Here is a 24936-nt window from a genome sequence, read left to right as displayed (position 1 = left end):
TCAAACAAAGTGTGTATAACTATCAGGATTGCTCCACTAGTTTGCATGTGAATGTTACTGGATAACTCTGTTGCTTTTACCATGAAGACAAATAAACGCATAGATCATTTTGTATATGTTGTTCAAAATGTGCATTTGTGTTTATTGTTTGAACCTTTTTGTTGTACAGTCTTTCACACAGACCTCAAATTATCTTTATAAAGTGTCAAAACAGTTGTTTATTATAGTTTGCTATGTGTTTTGAATAAATGGTGTGGGAAAATTATTTTCCGCTATACGTTTTCCTTCCTTATTTTTGATTGTAAACCTTTATTACACTTATAAACACAACAAAGCATATATATTATGAAGCACAGGTTGCCCTGAAAAAAAAAAAAGAGACATAAAACATTGTGGGATGCAGGGAGAGCTGTTAACAGCAATAATAAAAGATTTTTGCCAGGCGAGTGAACTGTCCAAAATATGCCCTCAGACCCCAGAGGGTTAAAATGGCCACGTTTCTGCTTAAAACTGACTTTAGAATGATTTAAGAGGTTTTACATTGTCATCTGATAGTTAATAATCCCATTAATCCATTTCAGCACTTTGGGTGAAGAGACTCTGTCTCAGACAAGCTGTTGATGCTCCGAAATGACGCATGCGCAGTGGAGGCACGGCGGACCAATTTTTTGGGGCGGACTGTTCGGTCTGCAACACCGGCCTTTAGAGGTGATAGAAGCCTTTGAGAAAATGACACAAAACCACTTGAGCGGATCTAAAATACTGAGATTTATTTATTTGTTTGTTTTGGTTTAGGGTGGATGTATTGTAAATTCCTCAAAGCGTTTAGGCTCAAATCTGGGATTCTGTTTTCCGTATTTAAGGAAAATTGGATTTGAGTTGAGTGGAAATGAAAAGAGTGCCTCTAAGTGACAGCGGCTGTGAAGACCAAGTGGAAGAAGTCTTTGACATGAAGAGACGTTCAGTGTCTGTTCATCTTTCATCTGCTCCAACTGCTCGATGAGTAAAAACCAGGTAGACGGGAAATGGCTGGACGTAGCTCGGCCTGACGAATCACGTCATTGGTAATGGTAAATGGGTTGGACGTACTCGGGGGAAAAGTAGCCGACGCGTCCATGGCAACGGCCTTTCCATCGCAAAGAATCTGAACAGTCAAGCAGTTCAATGACGTCACCACGCAGGAAGCGTAGCTGGGCGGGGTGGTGTGCGGTGAAGTCGAACAGAGCGTGGGCGTGGTGAGGACGCTGTGGAGGAAGAGACAAAACAAGGTCATCACAGTTGTCTGGGATTTTTTTTAATAATGGTTTTACAAACTGAGCAGACAGAACAAACAAGGAGTGGCTTTAGCTTATGTGATGTGATTTATTTTGAATGAGCCGTGATGTTTGCAGAGGATTTTTTTTGTGCTGTCATTGTATTCAAGTGGGAGTAACTTGGTGTGAATTCAGTCTCTTTTGTAACAGTTACTCATAGGTGCACACCTCCCTCTTTGCACTGGAGGATCACCCTGCTTCAACCTTGCCTTTCTTAAAATAGATCAACGAAAAAAAGTCCAACATTTGTACTGAGCAGCCATAACACTGTGGCCACTGACAGGTAAAATGAACAACATTATTTATCTTTTTACAAAGGCCCCATTTACATGCACATAAAAATATGGTTGCTATCTGATTTTTAAGTGGCCGTGTAAACTGCAAAAATGATTATCTGATTATGAGTAACTGGATTGAGACACCTGGAATTCTCCCCTGTACAGTGCATCCAGCACTTTTTCTACATTTTATGTTAAGTTACAGACTTATTCTAAAATAGATTAAATTGATTTTTCCCCTCAAAATTCTACACACAATACCCCATAATGACAATGTTAAAACTTTTTTTAGATGTTTGCAAATTTATATATATATATATATATATATATATATATATATATATATATATAAAGAAATCAAATGTACATAAGTATTAACACTCTTTGCCATGATGCTCAAAACTGAGCTCAGGTGCATCCTGTTTCCGCTGATCATCCTTGAGATGTTTCTGCAGCTTAATTGGAGTCCACCTGGGGTAAATTCAGTTCAGTTGGACATGGTTTGGAAAGAAACACACTTCTCTACATATAAGGTCTCACAGTTGACAGTGCATGTCAGAGCACAAACAAAGCATGAAGTCAAAGGAATTGTCTGTAGAACTCTGAGAGGATTGTCTCGAGGCACAAATCTGGGGAAGGATACAGAAACATTTCTGCTGCATTGAAGGTCCCAATGAGCACAGTGGCCTCCATCATCCTTAAATGGAAGAAGTTCAGATCCACCAGGACTCTTCCCAGAGCTGGCCACCTGTCAAAACCGAGTGATCAGAGAAGAAGGGCTAGTCAGGGAAGTAACCAAGAACCTAATGGTGACTCTGTCAGAGCTCCAGCATTCCTCTGTGAAAAAAGGAAAACCTTCCAGAAGGACAACCATCTCTGCAGCAATCCACCACTTAGGCCTGTATGGTAGAGTGGCCAGACAGAAGCCACTTTTTAGTAAAAAGCACATGGCAGCTCACCTGGAGTTTTCCAAAAGGCAGCTGAAGGACTCTCAGACCATGAGAAACAAAATTCTCTGGTCTGATGAGACAAAGATTGAACTCTTTGGTGTGAATGTCAGGCGTCATGTTTGGAGGAAACCAAGCGCCATCCCTACAGTGAAGCATGGTGCTGGCAGCATCATGGTTTGGGGATATTTTTCAGTGGCAGGAACTGGGAAACTAGTGAGGATTGAGGGAAAAACGAATGTAGCAATGTACCGAGTCATCCTGGATGAAAACCTGCTCCAGAGCGCTCTTGACCTCAGACTGGAGTGACAGTTCTTCTTTCAGCAGGGCAGTGACCCTAAGCACAAAGCCAAGATATCAAAGAAGTGGCTTCAGGACAACTCTGTGAATGCTCAGCCAGAGCCCAGACCTGAATCCCATTGAACATCTCTGGAGAGATCTGAAAATGGCTGTGCACCAACGCTCCCCATCCAACCTGATGGCGCTTGAGAGGTGCTGCAAAGAGGAACGGGCAAAACTGCCCAAAGATAGATGCACCAAGCTTGTGTGTGGAATCACAATCAAGAAGACTTGAGACTGTAATTGCTGCCAAATGTACATCAACAAAGTATTGAGCAAATGGTGTGAATACTTATGTACACGTGATTTCTTAATAAACTTGCAAAAAATAAAAAAAAATATTTTTTATGCTGTCATTATGGGGTGTTGTGACTAGACGTTTGAGGGTAAAACATGCAACATAACAAAATGTGGAAAAAGTGAAGCGCTGTGAATACTTTCCTGATGCACCATGCTCCGCAGAACAACTCTTGCTTGGACTGTATGAGACAACAATTACAGCAATGGCAAGCCAGCTCAGCTGAGGTAAGTCTATCTTTTACAAATGTTTGTTTTTTCACATTACAAATCAATAAAGTGCTGAGTTTTCAAATGTTTGATTACACTGCACATTTACCTCAGCAATGATCATCTATTCAGTGGCCAAAACACAGTTTATTCATGTTTTGTGCCTTGTACAATAACATTAATTAGCTCAGTAGCCTCTGATTGCTCATGCAGCATTTGCATTATTTGCAATCTGGCAATTAGATTAATTTTGCTTCTTATTGCATGAAGTGGTAGCACCACATTTCCAAAATAAGTTGACAGTACTTATGTATCATATTTTCCTCTTCGTGGTGCATTATTGGACACATGCGACTAATACTACAGGGCTACTTATAATCTGGAAAATACGGTACACAAATTTCTGCATGTTAAGTTGATGAAACTGTCACTAAATGCTGCATTAGGAGTAATAGGAGGAGTAACAGGAAGACGGGGGACGGGAAGGAGAGGAACAGTTGCAACCAGTAGTCAATAGCAAGCAGTATTTCTGGTATTTATATTTGTATTTACATTTTGCAAATTGTTTTTTACTTCTACTTTTGATACTCGGTGTGCTTCTTACCCTGTGTGCTGCTGTAACCTCAGTTTCCCCAAGGGAGTCTTCCCAAGTCTTCCCAAGTTGTATCTAAACTAATCTAATCTAATCTTTATGACAGATGTAATAAAGTCTTAAATCTTCTCTATAATCTCATTTATTCTTGATTTGCACATATCTGGGCTTTATCAGGGCTGAACATCTTGAAACGTGTGACACAGATGAGTTATGAGACCAGAACTACATAAGTGAGGCAGAGACAAGACTGCAAACTTGTCCACACAAAAATACGACGGCCAGCTGTTGTCAGGTAAACGCTTTTGTCTCGTTGTGTATTTTGGCTTCACAAAGTCGCCTCTTTCTTCTCCCCTGATAGCGGCCTCCTCTGATCTCAGTCAGCACGCGGGGTAAACACCGGCAGAATAAAAGTGGCTATTTTAAGGACAACATCTTGCACTTTACCAGCCTCTTCGCCATCAGTTGCACCCTGCAGAGCAAAGCGAATGTTGCGCGAACCCCGAGGGAGCCGAAAGAGACAAGACTTTCAGATTTTATATATATATATATTTTTCCGCATGAATGTATCTGCATTGAAAAAGATGACTGCCTCAACACAGAGTAGCTATGCATTTAAAAATTTGAACTAAATCCTGAAGGATGGAAGAGGAAAATGATTTCTGTTTTTCCCCAGTTATAGTTATTCTTTTTTTCTGGCATGAAATTGAACCCATAAATGCCTCAATCATTGTGAGCTTTGCTTTTTCTTTCAGACAGCTCTTAATGCTCACATTTAGCAAAGACATTATGTAGACGGTTCAGGAACTATAACCCATAAACTAAAATGGTGCTGAAAGCAGGTCTAATGACCAACTTTACAGCCAATGAAGTAAAACAGGATATGACCATTGGGGAGGTGATGGTCTAGTGGTTAAGGTGTTGGGCTTGAGACCAGAAGATCCTCGGTTCAAATCCCTGCCTGACTGGAAAAATCACTAAGGGCCCTTGGGCAAGGTCTTTAAATGGTTACATTTACAGCTGATAGCATCCAAACTTCACATTGTGTGAAGGGGCCCATTAGTTTTGTATTTTTAATAAACTTGCAAAAATTAAAAATATTTTTTATGCTGTCATTATGGGGTGTTGTGATTAGAATTTTGAGGGGAAAAATGAACATAACAAAATGTGGAAAAAGTGAAGTCCTGTGAATACTTTCCTGATGCACCGTACTACGCAGAACAACTTTTGCTTGGACTGTGTGAGACACAATTACAGCAATGGCAAGTCAGCTCAGCTAAGGTGTGTCTATCTTTTACAAATGAAACTGAACCCATAAATGCCTTGATCATTGTGAGCTTTGTTTTTCCTTTCATACAGCTGTTAATGTTCATATTTAGCAAAGACATTATGTCAACGGTTCAGGAACTACAACCCATAAAATGAAATGGTGGTGAAAGCAGGTCTAATGAGCAACTTTATAGCCACTGAAGTAAAACAGCATATGACCACTATCAAGCTGACGTTAATAATGGAGACGCAAAACCTTCAAGTCTTTTTTTTTTTTTTAACTCAAACTCTGGATGTTCCAGCACTGTTTCATTTAAAAACCCTTAGAATTCTTTACAATTATCATTCTTAATGTTTGTTTCTGTTGCCAAGTGTGAAAGGGTATAAGGATCTGGGCTCCTCTTATGTCAACCTGGGTTCAAATCCCGCTCATGCTACCAGCTGTAAATGATTACCGGGCTTGGCTGGGGGAAGTAGCCTGAGTTGGACTGGTGTTTCATCCATGGGGACTCTTGATAGTACTTTATTGGCTGCACACCTGACTGAGCTAGTCAGCTTGTGGCAGAGTGAATGGAATGGAAAATGAAATGGAAAATGTTTCATGTTAGGTGGTACTTGAGAACCAGTGCGATCCACTAAAAAGGTCTTCAACTGTGTTTCACAGAGATCACCTGTACAGCATGTTTTCCAACCATGCTGACTCCACCTACAGCTAACTGACTCAGCTGTGCTCAGGCCAGTCAGGAGCTAGAAACACCGGTTGTTAATTAAGCAGTATGAGACATGCAGGGCGTTCTCCAGAAGCAGGTTGGAAACCAGTACACATCAAATTTTGCAGAGTAAAATATGCTCTGCCAGGATAACATTTGGTGCCAGTCCAAATAGAGTTAAATATACTCTATCACAGTGCTAACAGTGCTAAATCAGTTCTATTGCAGGGTCAAATCAACTCTATCCTGCCTGTGATTGACTCTTATTGGAGCTGAAAAATGTGATTTGACAAGACGGTAGAGCTGATTTCACTGTATTTATCTCTGTTTGGACTGGGACCAAATGTTATCCTGGGAGAGTATATTTTACTCTGCAAAATTTACTGTGTAGTCTTGATAATGCATTCTTATGGCCTTTTTACACTGGATTAAGACCCATATAAGACCTACAAGACCATGGCCTGTTGTCAGCTCTCACAGGTCTTGGCTGGTCACCAGTTTGATCTGTTATTTGTGTTTACACTAAGCTTGCATTGCAACTGAATTGTGCGAGTGAAATATATGCTAACATCCGCAATCAGTCATGCAACACCATGCAGAGTCAATTGAGAGTCTATTACAACCCATAGGATTAGGTTGGGAGTGGGTTGGAACCTGTGAGAGTTAATGAGACCGATTATGAGACCCGTGTATCTTTTAACCAGTTGCACAACTGTTGCGAGTGTTTTAAACACTTCAATGCACTCATGCACCTACTGGAGACCGATGGAGAGTAGGCATGTGGAGATTAATTGATACAAATCGGTATCTAGATACAAACGTGCGTGATGCGAGTGCATCGATTCATTCAGTATGCATCGATTCAATTGACGGGTTGAATTGTGTTGCATCGCTCGCTGCCTGCTTGCATCAATTTTTCCAAGGCACATTGAATGCACCACGTATGGTTCGGGACACCAGAGCAGCCATTGTTGTTGAGGGTTGTTATCAAGAAAATTATTATTTCTTGATGATGATTGCAGACTACATTGGGTCTGCTTGAAGCTTGAAGCAATGAAACAGCGATTTGCCCTGCCGTACGCTGGTTTTCAGAAGCGGCAAGTCCTCTGGCGTGAGGACCAGCCGCTGTGTACAATGAAGTTGTTAAACAGGTAAAGAAAATAGAAATAATATTAATAATAATATCCTCTGTTTTGTGGGCTTAAGTGCACAGCTCCAAAGAGCCGCTCAGATGTCGGTCAGAATTAATAACTTCAGAGCAAATCGCCGTTTTAAATCAAGTGACACCTCTTTCCAAACGTTATAATACAAACAATAAACTACAACCGACCAAACCCATTTTCCCCCAAAATGAGACGTCCTGCACTTTTATGAATTACATCCTGACGTGCAGCACAGCCAGCTGAGCTCAGCTCAGAGTCTGTGGGGTTACATTTGTGCGATTAATATCTGAAAGGAAACGCTTCTGACAAAAACTACAGATTTTGTTTATTCCTATTTATGTTCAGAGATCAAGGATCCATCATGTACATCAACGATCCAGTGACCAATTACATATTTATTTACTTTAAGACTCAATAAAATGCTGTTGACATAGAAAACCTGTAAAGCCTACTTTTAGGAGACAGAAAATTCACAAGAGGTATTGATAAGGGAATCGATAAAATATCGGATCAATAAGCAGAATCGATAATGGCATTGATATCGATAAAATCTTATCAATACCCATCATTAATCACATCATGCCAAATCGCATCGTATCACATTGTGAGGAACTGAATCGCCATCAAATACATATCAAATCGCATCAATCAGGAACAGGGGTGAATCATATCACATCGTATCGTCAGCATCATCATGTATCACTATAGGTATCGTATCGCTGGTAGTGTATCGAGGTGCACATCGAATCGTTGTCAGTGATGAGATTCACATGCGTAATGGAGAGTGATGATGACCGAGGGGGATCTTTGTTCTGACCATGGAGACCCCACTGTGACCAGCCTGCAACACCGGTAAGAGCCATTGAGATTGATGGTGAGCAGAACCCATTTTTCAATCGCACATCGGTTGTGGACTCGGTGTAAAAGGGCTGTAACTAGACAGCAGGATTAAACTCAGCAGATGCTACACATCAATTCCACATTTGTTCGGGGGATCCAGTTAGTTAGCGAGTGCATGTGTTTGTCAGCCTTCTGAGAGGTAACCGTTTGAAAAGACAAACACGGTCCATCTGCATCAACTATGACTGGTTTCGTCTCACAGCAGCTGCCTCAAAAGAAGTACACTGCTACCGGAACAAATCAGTCTGCAACATTGCTGGACTGCAACTTTTGCAAATTTATTGGAATGATAAAAGTGACTGTGCGAGCATTTCCAGTTTAAGGCAATGCAGTGTCAAACAGAGGGTGGTGTTTTGCAGATCAGACCAAAGCTGATTTTCTGCACAGGTTTGAGATTCGAGTTGATCTGAAAACATAATGAAGTGAGTCACTGTGGAGACGTGAGCAAGAAAGAAGAAAGCGCAAAACAAATCCATGGGTGATTCATGGACTTAGGAGGAGGTTCCTGGTTCTAATCCCATCCGGTCCTTTCTGTGTGAAGTTTGTGTATTCTCTCTGTTTGCATGGATTCCCTCTTGGTGCTCCGACGACCTCCCGCTTCCAAAGACACGCAGGTGAATTGGTGACACTAAACCGACTGTGGGTGTGAGTGAGATTATGACTGTGTTTATTATTGCACACTTCAGTGACTACACAGTTTATCATAACAGTTCCGTCTTAATAAAGCACTTAAAGCTTTAAGTATGGCTAAATATGTTTTTCAAAATTAAATATACCACTCCTTGGGTGGTGGTAGTGGCCCTGAGGTGGGTGTCCTTTATTTTCATTTCTGAAAGGTGGCAACCCTAGTGTCCACGTGTCGGCTTGTCCAGGATGGACCTGCCCTTCACCCAGTAATCACTGAGATAGACTTCAAACCAGATGACCCTTAAGAGGAAGACGGCAACTCAGTAAATGATGGAATGAATGAATGGTGAAGTGATCACTTCAGGCAGGCAGAAATGTTTCCTAGAAAAGAACAGGTTTTTGGGTTTTTTATCACACCACCAATGGTACCAGATGTTGTTACATCAACTTTTCAAATCTGAGTACTTCCGACCTGCATTAAAATGGTAGCAGCAGTTGACACTCGTACTTGTTTTTACCTGCAGCACTGTTGAACCTGAGGTGAACTGTGGTTTGTGTAATTGTGCTGTTTTCCACTAACTCTAATGTCAACCATTGGCATCAACCATTAGTGGTGCAGCTTAGCTAAAATTTCCATAAAAAATGTTCATTTCCAACTTTGGAAAAAAAAAAAATGCAATTGGTTGAGTTAATAGCATTTTAAAAAGAAATAGTTTGCACCATCTGTTGTGCTTAGTTATCATGTTACGGGATAACATATGTCATACTTCATAGAATCCAATTGATGTCAACCTTGTTTGACCTTTACTTTGGAGACCAAGCATTCAACACAGTCAAAACTATACCATTTATTAATCATTTTATTTCAACCAATTATTTGCATCACTTTTTACCTAAATTGGAGCAACTTTAACTTTTGACCCCTGTACAAACTGAAGCTGATATTTGTCACCATTTTTGTCGTTTTTACCCCATAACTCCAGAACATTCAGTCATAGATAGTCCAAACTTAACTTTTTTTGAATTGTTATGATCAGACAAATAATTTTCAACATGATTGGAGCATTTTTACATTTTGACCACTGTGTAATTCTTTAGTGACCCCTGTAGCTCATTAGAGGTCAGTTCCAGGATGGCTTCATAGCTGAAAATAAAATCAAATATCCACTAAATCCATAATATGGATCAGATGCGGATGAAACTTAGTCTATTCATTGAGCGTACCAGTTCACACTTCATTGTCACAAATGAGAGTGATTGAAGCATTTTTGATTGAGATATAATAAAATTTTACTTAATTTAGAGTATGTGTCTCAAATTCCATGCTTTTATCACAAAATGAACAATTGTTTTGCTATGCCGCCCCACTACATGGTTGTCATCTGTAGTTAACATTCTTTTTTGTTAATATTGTTCATAAGTCGTCACATACACGTTGCAGCTTTGCCGCTGGCTGAATCAGCGCCCCTGATCCAGTCAGATCTCAAAAGTGAAACAATATGGGTCCTGATTAATACTTTACTGGGAGAACATCAGCAGTTCTGAGATTTCTATATGTGACTGTGGAGTTATAAGTCCATCCATCCATCCATCCATTTTCTTCCGCTTTATCCGGAGTCAGGTCGCGGGGGCAGCAGCTCAAGCAAAGCCGCCCAGACCTCCCGATCCACACACACCTCCCCCAGCTCCTCCGGAGGAACCCCAAAGCGTTCCCAAGCCAGCCGAGAGATGTAGTCCCTCCAGCGTGTCCTGGGTCTTCCCCGGGGCCTCCTCCCAATGGGACGTGCCCGGAACACCTCTCCAGCGAGGCGTCCAGGGGGCATCTGGAAAAGATGCCCGAGCCACCTCAACTGACTCCTTTCGATGTGGAGGAGCAGCGGCTCGACTCTGAGCTCCTCCTGAGTGACCGAGCTCCTCACCCTATCTCTAAGGGAGCGCCCAGCCACCCTGCGGAGGAAACTCATCTCAGCCGCTTGTACTCGTGATCTCATTCTTTCGGTCATGAACCAAATCTCATGACCATAGGTGAGGATCGGAACGTAGATTGATTGGTAAATCGAGAGCTTTGCCCCCCTACTCAGCTCTCTCTTCACCACGACGGTCCGATACAGCGACCGCATCACTGCAGACGCTGCACCGATCTGTCTATCGATCTCACGCTCCATCCGTCCCTCACTTGTGAACAAGACCCCGAGATACTTAAACTCCTCCACTTGAGGCAAGGACACTCCACCGACCTGAGGAGGGCAAAGCACCTTTTTCCGGTCGAGAACCATGGCCTTGGATTTGGAGGTGCTGATTTTCATCCCGGACGCCTCACACTCGGCTGCAAACCGCCCCAGTGCACGCTGAAGGTCCTGATTTGACGAAGCCAACAGAACCACATTGTCCGCAAACAGCAGAGACGAGATTCTGTGGTTCCCAAACCAGACCCCCTCTACACCCTGGCTGCACCTAGAAATTCTGGAGTTACAAGTGAACATGGGAATGGTTACACCATTACGGGAGCTGATTACAACGGCTGCAGAGTAAAGAATGTTGTGACTAAGCTGAACTGATGTGAAAAGACAGATTTATTCAGAGACTGTGTAGCCTGTAGCTAAAAGCTGCACTGCCAGCATGCTACCCTTGGCTGTGGAGCATGTTGTGACGTAGGTACATCACACCTCCAGGCCATGAGCAGACAACACCACAATAAAAGCAACACCCACCAACACCTTTACACTTAGATTATCCATATTAACACACACCCCAAATGCACCTGCACTATAGGTCATCCAGATAGAGCTCCAAATTTGTGGAAGACTGAATGTAGCAATGGTTTTAATCACTCCCACTGAAAAGGGAGAGGAGTAAATGAGCGTGTATGCACAAAATAAGCAATACAAAAGCATATGTTGTGTAATTTTAACAACCTACTTTAATCATTTCTTGCGCAACCACTGTGCAGAGGCTGTGGTTTGCCACCCAAAGTGTGACAAACGTATTCTGCTATATGTACTGAATATGTTCAAGTACATACATACCCTGGAGTAAAAATCACACATGAAAATCTAAATTTAAGTCATCTGACGTTCTAAGTCTTTGAAGAAAGATAAGCAGGTTTGACAGCTGACAGTTTGCAACAAGACAAGCTGACTCAAGTATATTTTAATAAAGTGTTTTAGTTTTTACATGTGATAAATTACAGATGTTCCCCAATGAATGTCATCGGCAGCTGATTTTCTGATTAGTATTAGCGGGCTGCTGTTGTCATAGTGATAAGTATATGTTGTCAGTCAGGATTACTTAAGGGGAAAAAAATTACCCAATACAAATTTGGTGTAATTGATGGTGCTGCCACACCCACAAATGCAGAACAAACATCATGTTTAGTTTAATGATTTTACAGTAACACTGCGCAGTAGCACGGCCATTGGATCGTAGATGGTAAGCATAGTAGGTCCTGATTAGACCGCAGGAAACCACCTGTATCTCCATGACTACAGTTGTGTCAGGATAGGCATCCGGTATGTAACTGGGAGAAAAAACAAACAAACAAACAAACAAAAAAAAACAGTAACCTCCCTATCAGTTCAGTTTTAAATTGTTTTTTGCAGACACTTACACTTCTTTGCAGATTACTGGTTGTTGTTGTAGAGTGTTATTGTGTATTTACAGTGCTGTTTAGTAGTTTTGAATGCATGTCAATGTGACTGTTGTTAACAGTTTAACTGAAATGTGAACTCAGTACATCACAGGAAAAAAACTGAACAGGTTAAAACTATAACTATAAAACTATATGACGATGAAAACATGAATCAGAAGTGCATGAATTAGAATGAAAACCTCCACAAAGCTCCGTTTCACACAACAGTGTAAAGTTAAATAATATATATTTTTTATAAAGTCAGTGTGCATTTTCTCCACCCCTGCCACAAAATTAAACTGTTTTTGTTCTGCTACCTGTTCTGCCAGTCTGGTAATTAAATAGTTATTACCTCTGCCAACAAAGTTGGAGGAGGTTATATTTTCACCTGCTTGTTTGTTTGTGAACAGTGAAGCCCACAGTTTTTCATATATTGTTATGATTTTTTTTTCTATTTTTTTACTGAAGATCCATATCCCGATAGGCAGGAATTGATTCAATTGTGAAGGTCATAGGTCAAAGGTCAAAATCAGGAAAAATCTTGGAAAATTAGAAAAATCCCTATCCTTAACATTAAAGGAATTTTCAATAATGCATAACTGTCGAAAATGATTAAATTTCATATTTGAGAGCCTTACGTAGGATGGTATTCTTAATCGACTGACAAAAGTTTGATCCGGATCCAGCTCCGCCGTTCGGCATAAGCAGACTACGCAGCCTGCGTGGGCCACCAACCATGTTGCACTAGTTTGCAGGGCCTCCAATTGACTGAAAAATGTGTTGAAATTAGTACATTATTACATTTCAAAATCAATATGAATTATTTATGAATAGGCCCATCGTTTTTGTCTTTAAACATTGTGTAGGCCCCTACCCCATTACTTAATTGGGGCAAATTAACTGTTTTTTTTTTTTTGTTTGTTTTTTTTTTGCCTAATATAAAGCCCCCATCCACCCCCGCCCCAATTCCCTTCTCTGTTCGCTGTGTTGCCTAACCAGGGTTGCCAGATGTGACCATTTCCAGTCCAAAAAATGCTCAAAAATGCATGGAGGCACTAAATCCTGAACTGAACTGATTTTTAAAATGTGTGTGGCAATTTTATACAAAAAACTCATCTAGTGCCATATTTTTACCCTAAACAAACCAATTGGATGGGAAAACACCCAATCTGGCAACCCTGCGCCTAACTGAAGTAGCACTGCTAGCCCACATTTGATTCTGACACAAGACAACAAGTTGCCACTATGCCACAATTAAACAATGAAGCGACAGCAGGAATCTGGAGCTGAAAAACGGGGAAAACAAACAAAAAGATGATGCCCATGCATCCCTTGCTGGTAAGTACGTGTTAAAGGTTTAAATTGTTTTGATTAGTAGAGAAGCTTGAATCTTCGACTGGACTGGGTTGCTTGACGTGAGGACGTTTCGCTTCAAATCGCAGAAGCTTCCTCAGCTAAAATTCTTGCTCTGGTAGTCTGACTTCCGTCTTGACTCTTGTAGAGAAGAATAAAACAGAAGCCAACAAAAGCTGGAGTTTTTAACCTAACCAGACCCCTCCTACCGAGAGGCCGAGTGCTACAGGCTGGTGACTAAACAATAGCTCTAATTAGCACCTATTGTGCTCTAGTTAGCACCTTCCTGATGACAGGGCAGCTGTCCCTCCTAATGATGGGACGGAAGTCTCTCCTGATGGCTCCCTTGATGACTCTCCTGATGACGTGAATGACTCATTACCATGAACAAAAGACTGAAACTGCTTTGACCTGAGTACCCCATTGTAAACAGGGGACAAAGCGTGTCTGAGACCCCCTCCCCGGTTAAGGCTGGATTTCAACTGCGAAACGTCCTCATGTCAAGCAACCCAGTCCAGTTCGAGAGTCAAGCTTCTCTACTACGGAAACCACCTGGACAACTGATAGCCTACACAGAAGCATTGTTTTGATTACTTAATGTTCAGTGGTGCTGCTTAAGCTAGGTTGCTCTGGCTTTGCTGATTTGATGTAGCTTTAAACACTAAACTAATCTGGATATTACAAGGCATGTGGCACATTTGCAAATAGTTGGGCAGTGTAGTTTGGATATTTTGAGTGCCTTATGAGTCAACAAAGTCCTAGTTAGCCGTCAGTGCACTACTTAGGTCCAAATCTATTCTGCCTGACAACATGATCAGACAGCAACTATAAATTTGACAGGCTGACAAATATACCAAGAATAGTGAGAATAATTTCAGAACTTTTATTTAAGGCATATGTATGTAAATTACATATCCACTGCTTAAAATAGACATGCATGCTTTCGTGCAGTCAGCAGAATGCTGGAAAGAAACGTGTGTGTGTGTGTGTGGGTGGGTGGTGGTGGGGGGTCTCTTGTATGGGGGTGGGGGGGCTTCCCTGACCAGTTATGCTTAGGGCCTCCAAAACCTTAGCAGCGGCCCTGTCCGGATCTGATCCAAATTACAGATTTTGTGTCCATTTAAATGTATTATAAAAATCCTCATTTAATGTTTATTTTACATTATATCATAATCAAACGTACCCCAGTCCCCACTATTGAGGTGTAGACTGACACTCACTATCACCTGACAAAATTTGATCTGGATCTAATCTGGATTGTGGATTTTGTAGACATTTGAATTTAATATTGAAAAGCCCATTTGGTGTACATTTTGTATTATATCAATCAGTATATATATATATATATCAATCAAAAGTGCTTCAATCACTCTCATTTGTGACAATGAGGTGCAAACTGGTACTCTCAACGAATAGACTAAGTTTCATCCGCATCTGATCAGTATTGCGGATTTAGCGGATATTTGATTTTTAACATTGAAAATCCCTTTTGATCTATATTTTGTATAATATTTTAGCTCATGAAAAGCCACTTCTAACAGGACTTTGACCTTGAAGGTAAAAAAAAATTTGTGGAATTGGAAACTAGTGTTGGCAGAGGTTTACTCTCTACAAGCGTGATGCTCTAGTTGTTTATATTTTTATTTGTTAATTGCATTTTAGCCTTGGGATAGACTGGCATCCTCATCCCCTATGGCGGCTGGGATAGGCTCCACCCCAACCCTTAACTGGTGTAAGCGGGTGTAGAAAATGAATGAATGAATAATTTAATTTTATTTTTACTGTTTTTTGCAGAAATTTCACTCGTTTAGTGGTTATTAGCGGCATTGTTTGTATGTAACGATGGGGAAATTGAGAAGTTTTGAGCCTGACCCCAGAAAAAAGTAGGGCATAGTTCTCCATTGTTTACATTCTGAGAAACCAACATTTCTCCATAATGTGTGAAATTCTCACTTACTTGGTGCAATACAGAGAAATGTTGGTTTCTCAGAATGCAAAAGATGGAGAACTTGCACCCTTCTTATTATGGGTCAGGCTCAAACCAGGACGGATTTAACTAAGTTACCCGTCAAATGGTGGCTGCGATTTTGCCGCAAGTCGTGCACAAAACTACTATATTGGTGGTTTTGATGGAAGTGGTTTGAGTGGAAAAAACGTTGGTGTGTCTGCATGTAAGTTTTCTGCCTGCTGCAGACTCGATGGGTTGATGTCAGCTTGAACTTATTAAACTTTCTCTTATTTCCAGTCCTTCCAATATTGTGAATCCACTTGTTTCGAAGTGTTGCATTCTTCCGAAAAAACATAGAAGTTCACATGATTATCCCTAAGATGATTATTGAAGCATCCAGGGACACAACAAATAATTCTTAGCCTTTTTGTTTACCTTCTAACTGTGTCTGTGCATCTGCAGCAGGCACACATTTCCCACAATCCCCTGCACGACCAAAATCCAACATGGCGGGTATGCAATCCCCCTACTGAATTTGAATTAATAAGTTCCCTTACCAAAAATAGTACTGATAAGTATATTAAAAGTAAACTGGAAGTATACTTGAAGCATACTTGCATGTACTACTTTTTGGTAAGGGTTGCCCTTCCGCACAATGATCATTGTTAAATTTGTTGAAACCACAGCTTTTTGTCTGTAATTTTTACAAATTATAAAAGTCTCCAGCACATTTTGCTGTTTGTGAAAGAGTTTTCATAAATCTCAGTTTTTAAATTTCCTCACTCTACCTTTAAATACAACAGTACTTTTGATAGATGTGGGCCACATGTTTTCAATGAATTCTGCAAATACTTGACAATTTCTCAAGCAGCCTATATTACAGCAGAAAAAAAAATTCTAAATAAATAAAAAAATTAAACTGATCTAGATCTACTGTGGAGTAGAATTTCACACCAGAACTGAACTGTTTACAATTTATAGTGCAGCAGATAAGAGAATATTTAGAGTGGAATCCTGCAAATGGTGATAAAGCATAAAATTCAGCAGAAATACTCCTCAGACAATCCTCTTTTGAAGAAAAAAAAAAAACGTTGGAATTTTCAGTTGGCGTTCAGGTAGAGGTCAGTTGAAGACTTACACAGGAGTCAAAATTAAAGATGCTCCAATCATATTGAAACCTATGCCACATTATTTGCCTTATCATAAAGATTCCAAAAGGTATGGTTTGGATGGTCTGTAACTGAATTCTGTGGAGTTATGGGATAAAACAGCAATTCTTCAATTAACCCCTACCTGAACCACCGACTGAAAAGTCAAATGGACAATCTTTTTTTTTTAAAGAGGAGTGTCTAAGGAGTATTTCTGCTGAATTTGATGCTTTTATCACTATTTGCCATGATTGTATCAGTTATCTGCTGCACTATTAATGAAAGTCTGTTGTTAAACAAAAAAAAATCCGTCTCACATTTTAAATAAAAGGGGCCATCCCTCAGTCAAGCACATCATTTTTATTTCTTGATATGGTTTAAGTTCAGGTTTTTAAAATTCCTTTTGGATTAATTCAACACACAACTGTGTAAACACAACCTCCTTCGGGAGGTAACCTCCACTGACTAGATGAACTCTTATCTGATCTTTATTGTACCAAATTATTTGGGTGTTTCTGGACAAAATCCAAATTTTGTCTTTAATCTCACTGTGGTTCAGTGGGATAGTTGGTTAGGGTTTCCAATATGTAGACTAGGGTTTGATTCCTGAAGTCTGCATAGAGCTTCTACTTGATTCCATAAATTAAAATATCAGCCAATCATTGAACTTTTTTCTCCATTCATTTCATTTTCTGCCGCTTTGTCCAGGTCTGGGTCCCGTGGCGCAGACTAAGCAGCCCCCTCCCTCACGTCCCTATACTCAGCCAAGTTCCCAACTATTCTTGGGGGATCCTAAGGTGTTCCCAAGCCATCTTGGAAAAATAATCCTCCAGCATGTATGGATCTTCCCAGAGTCTCCTCCAGTTAGGCGTGCCTGGAGGACCTCCCTAGGTAGATGACTAGGGGTCATCTTCACTAGATGCCCGAACCACCATCAACTGACTCCTGTCGTTCAAAGAAGCAGCAGCTCTTGACCCTGTCCCTGAGTGTAAGGCCAGATACCTGACAGAGGAATCTCATTTCCGTGACTTGTTTCTTTCAGTCATTACCCAAAGTCATGACCCATAAGTCATACACTGAAAAAATGTCTGATCGATTTACATGAAAAAAAAAATATGTACATCGGTTGCACATATTAAAGTTATGTTTACTAAAAATTATTTAGTCATGCTCAATATACTGAATTTTTACTTGCTCAAATAACATGAATTTTTTTATGTTGATTTAAAGCTTTTATTTTATGTTACATACAGTAGTGTTCAGAATAATAGTAGTGCTATGTGACTAAAAAGATTAATCCAGGTTTGAGTATATTTCTTATTGTTACATGGGAACAAGGTACCAGTAGATTCAGTAGATTCTCACAAATCCAACAAGACCAAGCATTCATGATATGCACACTCTTAAGGCTATGAAATTGGGCTGTTAGTAAAAAAGTAGAAAAGCGGGTGTTCACAATAATAGTAGTGTGGCATTCAGTCGGTGAGTTTGTCAATTTTGTGGAACAAACAGGTGTGAATCAGGTGTCCCCTATTTAAGGATGAAGCCAGCACCTGTTGAACATGCTTTTCTCTTTGAAAGCCTGAGGAAAATGGGACATTCAAGACACTGTTCTGAAGAACAGCGTAGTTTGATTAAAAAGTTGATTGGAGAGGGGAAAACTTATACACAGGTGCAAAACATTATAGGCTGTTCATCTACAATGATCTCCAATGCTTTAAAATGGAAAAAAAAAAAAAAAACAGAGATGCGTGGAAGAAACAGAAAAACAACCATCAAAATGGATAGAAGAATAACCAGAATGGCAAAGGCTCACCCATTGATCAGCTCCAGGATGATCAAAGACAGTCTGGAGTTACCTGTAAGTGCTGTGACAGTTAGAAGATGCCTGTGTGAAGCTAATTTATTTGCAAGAATCCCCCGCAAAGTCCCCTCTGTTAAATAAAAGACATGTGCAGAAGAGGTTACCAATTTGCCAAAGAACACATCAACTGGCCAAAAGAGAAATGGAGGAATATTTTGTGGACTGATGAGAGTAAAATGTTCTTTTTGGGTCCAAGGGCCGCAGACAGGTTTGTGAGACGACCCCCAAACTCTGAATTCAAGCCACAGTTCACAGTGAAGACAGTGAAGCATGGTGGTGCAAGCATCATGATATGGGCATGTTTCTCCTACTATGGTGTTGGACCTGTATATCACATACCAGGTATCATGGATCAGTTTGGATATGTCAGAATACTTGAAGAGGTCATGCTGCCATATGCTGAAGAGGACATGCCCTTGAAATGGGTGTTTCAACAAGACAATGACCCCAAGGACACTAGTAAACGAGCAAAATATTGGTTCCAAGCCAACAAAATTAGTGCCTCGCACATGTGAAGAAATCATGAAAAACTGTGGTTATACAACTAAATACTAGTTTAGTGATTCACAGGATTGCTAAAAAGCAGTTTGAACATAATAGTTTTGAGTTTGTAGCATCAACAGCAGATGCTACTATTATTGTGAACACCCCCTTTTCTACTTTTTTTTTTACTAACAGCCCAATTTCATAGTCTTAGAGTGTGCATATCATGAATGCTAGGTCTTGTTGGATTTGTGAGAATCTAAATCTACTGGTACCTTCTTTCCCATGTAACATAAGAAATATACTCAAAAACCTGCATTATATCTTTTAGTCACAGAGCACTAGTATTATTCTGAACACTACTGTATATTGAAACTACCATATGTTAAACCAACATGACTTTTTATGTTTAGTGTATTAGTCTCATCTGTTAAAGCAACATGAGGTTTTTTTTTTTGTTTTTTTTACATAAAGTATACGCAGTGTTTTTTATGTTATGAATCTAATCTGTTCAAGTAGGTCTCACACTATTAAGTTACAAAGCTTCTGCATACTTTGCTATTTCTGTATGTTGATTTTTGTTATCTAAATCAATTAATCCAGCCCAATCTCTCAATACAGCTTTACTACAATAAAACTTTCAAAAACATGAGGCATGAAGAAAACGATTTCTTTACAACAGCTGTATTTTGTCAAAAAAAAAAAATAAGACAACTTTAACACTGGACTATAAATCCAGTTTTAACACATCTCACTTGTTAGAACAGACCATTTAGTTCACAAGGACAATACTTGTTGACCAGGTTATCAAGAGTGCATCGTAAACATCCATAACTACTTCTTCTTTTTCTTCGTTGTGTTTAATGGCGTTTGGCACCAGCTTACATGGGGCATTATTGCCACCAACTGGACTGCAGTGTTGGTCAGGAGGCTGACATTACGTGGCTAACTGCTTCAGTGGTAAAGTTTTCCCTCCCATGGAGCGTAGTCCCAGGAGGTGGAGTTTCCAGACAAAACATAACTACTATCTTTCTTAATATGACTGAGACTTGTTGATTTTACATCCCTGTAGATTACAAGAATTCTACAAGACTGACATATGTTCAGAAAAGAAACATAAATTAATTGTGTCACATTATACAAACTACATATTTGTACATTGAATGATCCCCCTTTTCCCCTTTTTTCAGTGTAGGGGTATAAATCAGCTGGTAAATTAATAAAGTCTTGTCTTCCACCTCAGCATTTCCATCGCTACGATGGTCCAGTAGAGCATTCCGCAAACATCATCAACCCTCCATCTGACCCCCACTCATGAACAAGACCATGAGATACCTGAATTCCTCCACTTGGGGCAATACCTTTCCCTGACCCGAGGGGACAATCCACCCTTTTCCAACAGACAACATGGTCTCAGATTTGGAAGTGCTGATCCATCCCAGTTACTTCACACCTCAGCCTCAAACCTGCCCAGTGCACATCAGAGGTCACTGTCAGAGGTCACTGTGTGATGACTATTATACAAACAAATGGAAATAAAAATACTGTTTAACCTAAATGAAATAACACTATTGCACTGTGCATTCTCCATTTTTACTGTGTTATATTGCAACACTTGAGTCATGTTCTTATATCTATCTCCTGACTTCTGTAAGACCAAGTGAGTGTAAAAATGCTAATTTAGTTGTAAAAAAGTATTTGAAAATGTAATTTGCCTGGAGAACCCAACATTTTGGAGGAAGTAAAGTAAATGTAGCATCCAGTCTACTGCTTTTAATTGTAGCTGATGTAAATATGTATGAGAAGATTATGTTTTTCCCATTTGTCTGTTTATTGATTTGGTTTCAGGGATACTGTGAAGTGTGATACCAGCACCATACTCCCAGACTCGCTTGCTGTTTGTCTCCACAATGATTTAAAATGTTCTGGGCACATTTAAAAAAAATTTTTAACTCAAAAGAATTGGTGCAGTTCCAGAAGTTGGAATAATTTGAACGGCATGTACTCTAAAGAGTGCTGATCCAGTTTACGCTTAAAAATCCAGTTTTCTGTCTGGCTCGTCTCTGCTGATGACTCATCTTGTTCAGCTCCAAACCTGCGGCACATCTGTGATTGTTCCTCAGGAGTGCTGTGTAATAACGATGTTCCTAGGAGTGTCACTTCCTCCAGGAACGGGTTATACATAGAAGACAAAAATTAAATATGGCTGTGTGAAATTTATTTTATTTGCCAGAGCATAAAATCGTAAGTAGATGTGTCTTAAATGTGAGGGGCTGCTCTCAGCATGAAATGATCCAGATTGAAGGTTCTGTCTGATCTGGTAGACAGGAATGAGTTCAAATCTCTGGAGTCTTTTGATCAAACTTATGTTGGATGTGAGGAAATGATCTGATTTTGGTGAACTGGTTCTTAATAAAAGTCAAATTGATTAAGATATTTATTATGCCCGTCAAGGACATAATATTAGTGCAGCGGATAACTGAAATAATCCTTCAAATGGTGATACAAGTACCAAAATCGGCACAAATACTCGTTAGATATTACTCTTTTGAAAAAACCAACGAGCCACTTGAATTTTTAATAGGCGGCCAGGTAGGGGTCAATTGAATAATTACACAGGGGTCAAAATTAAAAATGCTCCAGTCAAATTGAAAACTACACCAAATTATTTGTCTGATCATAACAATTGCAAAAAGGTATAGTTTGGACTGTCTGTGAATGAATGTTCTGGAGTTATGGGGTAAAAACAGCAAAAATGGTGACAAAGTTCAGTTTCAGTTTGTACAGGGGTCAAAAGTTAAAGTTGCTCCAATTTTGGTAAAAAAAAAATGATGCAAATTATTCGTTGAGTTAACAGGGTTTTAAAAAAGGAATAGTTTGGACCATGTGTCATGCTTAGTTATCATGTTACGGAGTAAAATATGTCACATGTCATAGAATCCAATGGACATTGACCTTGTTTGACCTTGACTTTGGAAACCAAGCATTCAACACAATCGAAACTATTCCATTTATCCTATTTGATGCTTCTATCACCATTTGCAGGTTTATGCTCTAAATATTCTCTTAGCAGCTGCACTATATTGAATCATCAATGTTTATTTATTTGTCTGTCTGTTAGCAGGATTATGTCAAAACTACTGCATGGATTTTGACAAAATTTTCACCACAGATAGATATTAGTGCATGGAAGACTCCACTGAATTTTGGAGGTGATCTGGATCCGGATTCTGGATGAGGTTTCACTTTATATAAACTTTGAAGGATTACGTCAAAACTACTTAATGGATTTTCTCCAAATGTGCACCACACATTGTTGTTTGGCTTTGGAAGACTCTATTAAATTTATGAGGTGATCTGTATCTGGATCCAGTTTCTGGATCAGGATTTCTCTTTGTAGATGTTTAAGGATTACATCAAACTATTCCACTGATTTTTATGACATTTTCACCACAGACAGATATCAGGGTATGGAAGACTCCAATAAATTTAGGAGGTGATCCTGATCCTGGATCAAGATTTGTCTTTATATAAGCTTTGAAGGATTATGGCAAAACTGCTTCACAGATTCTCACCAAATTTGCAACACATATAGTTATCAGGGTATAGAAGACTTCACTGTATTTTGGAGTTGATCCAGATCTGGATTTGTTGGGAGTGATCCAGATCAATATGCGGGTTCTGCAGCAGAAAGATACATCACGGTGTAAAACCAACATCAGGAAGACACTATTTTGTTTCAGCTTTTGCATTAAATATCAGATTGCAACATCTTGATCAGTCGGACCATTCTGGATCAGTATGTAATTATTGCATTGTGTAGTGAAATGTGGATCCAGGTGAAGTCTGGGTTGCGATCTTTTATTTTGAATCTTGTCAACCCTTGGTGGACATCAGAAATCTCGGATTGCTCTTGTTGTTAGTGAACCTGACTGTTGTAACATTTTGTGCCCTGTGACGCTTGGGGGGGGAGGGGGGGGGGTAGTTTTTTTTAAACTGTGGAAAATTTGCTATTTGGGGACTGAACTGTTCCACATTCAGATCTTAGTATTAACACTGAGAACCTATTAGAATGAACTAAGGGCCCGTCCACATGGAGACAAGTTTAAGTGTATCCTCAAAAGTTTTGTATTGTATTGTTTTGGAGCCCAATGCATTTTTGGGTGTGCAACCAATACGCAACTTTTGTGAAACGATGATGTCATCTGCTGTTTTTGTATACAGGAAACTTTACATGTGCAGCTCCACATCTTCTTCTCAGGTTCTTGTGGGAGGGTACAGCACCACATACAGGTCTGGCATATATACTACAACATTTTCAGTTTTCAGTGGTTTCAAGGCATAACTGGGTTTGTGTCTTTTTTTATATATATAAATCAAAAGCTTCTTTGTGCAATGACTCCATAATAATTTCCATATTTTCTGGGGTACAAATCACTATGGAGTATAAATTACATCTATCAACAAATGCATTGTGAAGTGTGTGTTCCTAGTGCAGGTTTAACAACAAACAGGAAGTCAATGGCGGCCATGTGCAGAGCGTATCTCTGCTTTTGTTTGGGTTATTATGGATTAATTACAACAATACAGATGATGGACAAACACACATGCACTGGGCCACAGACTGGATGTTATGTGAGGCCGTGTTAACAGCAGAAGACGTGGGACAGACAGCGATGGTCTACAAAGGCATTGGAAACATTACACAAAAAAGTGAGTACAGCATTAACCCAAAAACAATGTTTTTTGTTGTTTGTTTTTTTTTTTTTTTTTTTTATCAGATTTGTCATGACTACCACATGTCTCATCAGCTGAGAGGAAGAAGTGCATTGACGTCACGAAGACTAGTCCTGTCCACTGGCTCTTAATTAAATGCTGATATAGACAAACTATGGCAAATTAGATTCTTTTTCAGTTGCCGTTGTATGAAGGACTTTCTATCACAATGATCTTCAGAGTATTACTGCACAGTTTAGTTTTTTGTTTAAGGGAATTTGAAGGGTGCATGATCTGATTGCTCCTTTTTGAGTCTATGGCTTTGATTAAAAGCAGAATTGCACATTGACTGTTTAAAATGGAGAAACACACTCACCCTGGCGAAGTGCTCGGGGTCTCTGAGAAACACGGTCCTCTCCTTGGCGATGCTGTTGCTATGATAAAAGTCCACCAGCTCATTCAGGGAAGAGAAGATCTCGTCCCACACGTAGTACTGACTGCATCGGTCCTGCAGCACTTTAAAATGCTGAACGTGGTCTCCATAACTGGAAGACAAACAAACCGATATTCAACATGTCATCACTTGAAATCATATTTACCATCAACACAAAATGTCCATTGCTGTTTGAAAAATATTCATAATGGGCATATTCGCTAAATCCTCACTCTTATCATTACCCAAGGCCATCACATATGGCCATTGGGTATTGCGAAGACTTTGCATCTCTCCATCCTTCCATCCCTCCATCTGTCCGTCTGTCTGTGCTGAGCATAAGTCCAGTCCTATTACTGCCAGAGTCTTCAAATTTATAGGGAGCATTCTTGGGACACAGACCTTGGACAAGTTCAAAGATGGCTAACCTTGATGTATTTTAAGGGGTTTAAAAGTCAAATTCTGTTTAAATCTGTTCAGTTTGTTTGTTTGTTTTGTTTGAGTGGTGGAGGTGACAGCCAATCAGAGTAGAGCAGCACCATGATGTCAGGGAGCGGTCTCTCTAAAACACTTTTTATATGTTTATATAAAATGTTTCTCATATATTCTGTAAAAGCTAGCAAAAAATACTGCAAATGCTGTTTCTGGAGCCTAATAACACCTCTGAAGTGATTTTCAAGACATTTTGCGGATGTTAGCATAGTGATGTCACAGGCTA

At 39.8% G+C, this 24936-nt stretch overlaps 1 protein-coding gene across 1 annotated transcript in view; it reads right to left on the bottom strand.

Annotated features, from left to right (window-relative positions):
- Nucleotides 1-776: 776 nt before the first annotated feature.
- grapa (GRB2 related adaptor protein a) overlaps nt 777-24936 on the bottom strand; it is a 96324-nt gene continuing 72164 nt past the window's right edge. Inside the window, exons 4-5 of the mRNA XM_034190675.1 lie at nt 24162-24330; nt 777-1244 (exon numbers count right to left, since the gene is read on the bottom strand). Coding sequence (XP_034046566.1) covers nt 1059-1244; nt 24162-24330 — 355 coding nt within the window. The 3' untranslated portion in view covers nt 777-1058. The remainder of the gene's footprint in view (nt 1245-24161; nt 24331-24936) is intronic.

This window comes from Thalassophryne amazonica, chromosome 16, assembly GCF_902500255.1.
Source record: "Thalassophryne amazonica chromosome 16, fThaAma1.1, whole genome shotgun sequence".
In the NCBI taxonomy this organism is placed as follows: Eukaryota; Metazoa; Chordata; class Actinopteri; order Batrachoidiformes; family Batrachoididae; genus Thalassophryne; species Thalassophryne amazonica.
The sequence above is the reverse complement of the archived record's forward strand: the minus strand, read 5'-3'. Positions and strand labels throughout refer to the sequence as shown.